The 4,676-nt window shown below is 41.1% G+C and overlaps 1 protein-coding gene across 1 annotated transcript; it reads right to left on the bottom strand.

Annotated features, from left to right (window-relative positions):
- Positions 1-427: 427 nt before the first annotated feature.
- LOC18432574 (Exostosin family protein) lies at positions 428-2,679 on the bottom strand. The gene has a single exon (XM_006842671.4). The coding sequence runs from the start codon at positions 2,020-2,022 to the stop codon at positions 742-744; it is 1,281 nt and encodes a 426-aa protein (XP_006842734.1). The 5' UTR covers positions 2,023-2,679; the 3' UTR covers positions 428-741.
- Positions 2,680-4,676: the final 1,997 nt, after the last annotated feature.

Here is a 4,676-nt window from a genome sequence, read left to right as displayed (position 1 = left end):
TGTCAAAAGATATTCCACTCCCGCCGGAGTAGAATGTTCATTTACTCCCTCAGGTAAAACCTCGCTTAAAATTAGTTTAAACACCTGAATTTTTTTGGGATTAACTTCTTCAACCCATAGATAAATTTCAATATAAAAAAAAAAAAATTTCCTGATTGTACAATAATATATTGAAATTGAATAGAGGATATCGAGGCAAGATATAAGTGTTAGATATCTTGAATTTTGATTTTTTAAAAATACTCATCTAATAATTGTAAAATGGATCTCAAATTGAAAGAAGTAGATCTTGGGAGTAGAAGTAAACTATGATCCTGAGGGAGCATGATATGCGTGCTCTAACTTTTATAATCAGAAAGAACCTCGTGTAGGTTGGTTGACAGGCAAAAATCTTTAAAAAAGCTGCTAAAGCGGTACAATCCGATAATTTGGTAGTACAGATTCAGTTTCAATTGATCAACAAGTAAAATGTGTGTATACAAGTATCTTCAGTACGGATTGGCTATTGCCCAATGCCCTTCATCAAGAATCAATCAAAAATACAACTAATGGAAATGGCTCTATAATGGGGATCCCGATTCCGGATCGCCTGTATATTTTTACACAGCTTCTTTCCCGAATTGATCACCATCGATGGGTTTATGAAAAAAAAAATTCGATAGTTCATGTACGTGTCTGGTTCCGAGCAGGCAGCAGGGAGGGTACCCTTCCGGATCTGGATCTAATGACAAAATGCCCAAGTTAATCTACGCCCAAATTGGATATCCTGTGTTTGATTTTGCGGATGACTCCCTCCACTGCTAAATCGAAAGCATCCTTCACCTCCTCCCTTAGGGATTTAGAGCTTCGATGCCCCCTGTAAATGATACTAGGTATCATTTCAATCACTTTCTCTCTCATCCTCCTCACCTCCTCATCCCCAATTCCCATCAGCACCCTGCTTATGTTCAATCCGCCCCAAACCACCTCATCCTTTGCTATGAAGACAGAGAACTCCCGGTACTCTTCCGGCCGCATATGCCAGTCATACTGCGACTTGGCGGAGCGGTCCTCGAAGAAGACAGGGATGCATCCTGCGATCATCCCGTCGAATGTCGACCGCCGCGTTGGGGTGTCGCTCGGGGGCTGCAGGCAGAAGCGGGCCCGCAGCATGGGCCTCATGTAGCGGCCCGGGTCGTGGTCGCAGGCGGAGCGGGAGCAATCTGCGATCGAGCATATGCTCTCATCGGTGGATGCGCACTGGGAAAGGATGGAGCGATGGATGTTGGGGGGCCCGTTGGGGGACATGGTGGCTCCGCCTGCAAAGAGCATGAGGGTGGGGCGGGGGGAGCGGCGGACCCGGCGCAGCCAGGTGTGGAGGTGGGAGAGGGTCGATGGATGGAAAGACGTCGGGTAAGGGACTGCGTGCTCCTGCCAGGGCCACGCCCGTGACTCTGTCACCAGCACCGTGAAATTGAAGAAGGCCGGGAGCTCCAGGAGGCTGGTACCCCAGGCGTCGGGTCGGGAGTCCAACGGCCTAGAGAAATCCAACGCGGTGCGCGAGGCCACAAAGAAGTAGTCATGGCCGTGGCGACGTCTGTAAACGGAGGAGTCAGAGAGGAGGCGGGCCAAGTCGAGGCCGTGGGCGATGCTGTAGTTCTGGTCGGGCCCAAAGAGGAAGGGAAGCGAGTGGAGGGAGGCGTAGTACGGGAGGAAGACAGCAGAGGCGAGGTCGGGGTCCGGGGTAAGGCAGGGGTATTGGTACATGCGGGCGTGAAACAATGGTTCGAGGAGGTAGGGATCGGTGCGGAACCAGGAGGAGGTGCCGTTGTGGGTCTTGGGGCCGAGCCCCAGGTTCGCCTTGTAGGGGCAGAAATCCTGCCAAACAGGGTACGCAGCGCAGTCCGCCAGGAGGTCGCGGTTGAAGCGCGGCGGGAGGTGTTGGATGAAGATGTAGCGGCCGCTGCAGGGATCCGCTCCACCTGCACGGAGGAGAGAGATGGCGATGAGAGAGAAGAAGGGGATGAGGGATGCGGCAGTCATGGATTTCGAATTTGGAGAGAGAGAGAGAGAGAGTGGTGGTGGAGAGGGAGAGGGAGAGGGAGAGGGGGGCGGAGGAATGAATTTGCATTTGGGGATCGATCGGGTTTTGAGATATTTGGGTTTGATTTGTGTGGAGAGAGAGAGAGAGAGAGAGAGAATGAAAAATGGCTGGTTTTGTGGCGAGTCTGATGGGATGTGAGAGTGTCGGTGATGGGTTTGGGTCAAACAACTACCCTTCACTCTTTTTGGTTCTTTCGCTTTCGATCTTTTTGCATTTTATTTGGTGATTGATGTTCGTTCGGTGCCAAAAAAAGTAGGGGAGGGTCCAATCGTCACATTACCGCGGGAAATCCTGCCTCTCCTCTTCCAATTATTACACCGCCCTGTCCTCGCACCTCGCCCAAGCCCGGGCCTAGTTGTTATAGAGCCCACTCCAGCATGATCTTTAATTTTTTTAAAAAAAATTTAAAAAGTTCTAAAAATTTGACCAATTAATTTGTTACATATATATATATATTTATTTTTGAAAAACTTTTATTTATAAGGTTGCGACTTTAAGATGTTCACCATCTCAAAAATCCATCATAGAAGGTTGTTTATATGTTGGAAAACGCTCCACTTGATCATCGAGATGTATCGATAAGGAAAAAAAAAAAAAAAAATTTTGAGTCGTGGAAATAATGCATCTTACAACACATTATCTAGGCCGTCCATTTTTTAGATTTTCATATGTTTATAGATCTACTTGATTTTAACCATTTTTTAAATTTAAAATTTTATAATTAGATATGAAAAATAGATTTTGAGATAATACGAATAATGTTTTACACCAAAATTACATTTTATGATAAAATTTAGGGTTGCCACCTTATAGAAACCACACCCTTTTTTAAAATCTATTTTTTGTTACTCTTTCAACCACAATTTGTTGTGTTTTGCTTTTGAATATATATTTTCTATTCTTCGAGTTTTTTATTTTTTTCAATAATTTCTAGGTGCTACAGTAATCGATCCGAGTTACTTTGACTCATAAGAGTACTCGGCTGGGGCATGAGCGAAATATTCAGCCCCAATTGACTTTTCCAACATTGGACCCAACCTAGCCCTAATCCTGTCACGGCAAGCTGGATCAAATATAATTAAGAAAAAAAAAAAATTATAGAAAAAAAGTTTTGACTAAGTCAAAATGGGCCCCCTATATGTGGAACCCGGGCCCAAATCTTGAGCTGCTGTGGTATTGTGCCTAGCCAGGCTCTGATTGGGCACTGGCCCAATCCATTGCGATCCGTATATTAACCAACTTCCTGATTATGTCGTGGGTGAAATCTAAAAAGCAAAAGTATTGATATCAACATGCTCACCAGGTGGTGAGGGACTGATAATGGGTATAAGAGTTACCAATTTAAAATTAAATTAAAAAGAAAAGACTGTTATGCTGGATAGTGATTTTCGACGTATTAATGATGATATGAACGACAACTTAATTTCGATGGAGAAATGTGGTTTCAATATTGAAAATCTTTGTAATATCCTTAAAATATATTTTTATTTTTATTTATAAAGTTTAAAGCTTCAAAAACATTGTAGATCCACATATCTATAAAAACTTGAAAATCTTGAAAATTGACGGTCCAAAAACGCATTACAAAATACATTATTTTCAAAACTTGAAATCTATTTTTTTCTTATGTCCATGCATCTTTATGTCAAGATGATCAATTTGAGGATATTTGGGCATCAAAACATCTTCTAGTGAAAGTTTTGAGGTAGGCTCAAATTTGATTTTTTAGAACCTCTGCTTTATATAAAATTTTCTCATAATTAAATCCATATTCATTACTCTTACTAATATTAATGGAAAATTATTTTTGCTAATACTCATTTAATAATTTAAACCCAAACCATAAAAATAGAAGAGTGTGTATACTATATGCTCTTATTGGAGTACAATGTACATCTACTCCCTCAGTCAGAAGATGTACTTGGAGGATTTTTTCAATCAGATATTTTGGGAACCACGTAAAAATTATTAGATAATTATTCTCAGAAAAAAAAAAAAGAATTTTGAGTTTTCCAACTTAGATGTCGCTCTTTAAAAATTGGACGGTCTCCATTCAATCTCAAGACTTTTTTTTTGAGCGATAGAAGGTGCAATTAAAAAATTTCTTTTATTGAAGTTAATCTTGGAATTGAAATGGTCATATCACCGAAATTTGGGGTCCCAAATTAATTTTAAACTAAAAAAGTAAATGGAGATATACTTTCCCAATACAGTTTGGCCCACCATTTTGATTTTGCTGTCTCATTATCACATTTAGACCTCATCCTATTTGGCTCAACGTGCTTTTAATCTAATCCAAAATGGGATTTCACCAGAGGTCTCCTCCAAAATATTTTTAATGCTTTTTTCTTCCTTTGTATATAAATCTAACATTTTCTCTTTATTTAAACCTACATTATATGACACATTATTAATATGGGAAAACTCACTCTGCATCCCCACCTCTATACATTTAACTTATATCCCTCATCTCCTATATGTCGGGTTTGAATGGACGGCTGATATGTTCTCAATCGCAATGTCGCACCTAAATGCCATTTTGTTTTAATTAATTTTTTAGAAATGATATTGATACCAAATTTGGGGCGTCCAA

This window comes from Amborella trichopoda, chromosome 3 (assembly GCF_054954075.1).
Source record: "Amborella trichopoda isolate Santa Cruz 75 chromosome 3, AtrichopodaSantaCruz75HAP2 v2.0, whole genome shotgun sequence".
NCBI lineage: Eukaryota > Viridiplantae > Streptophyta > Magnoliopsida > Amborellales > Amborellaceae > Amborella > Amborella trichopoda.
Note: the sequence above shows the minus strand (reverse complement) of the source record. Positions and strands in the feature narration are given on the sequence as shown.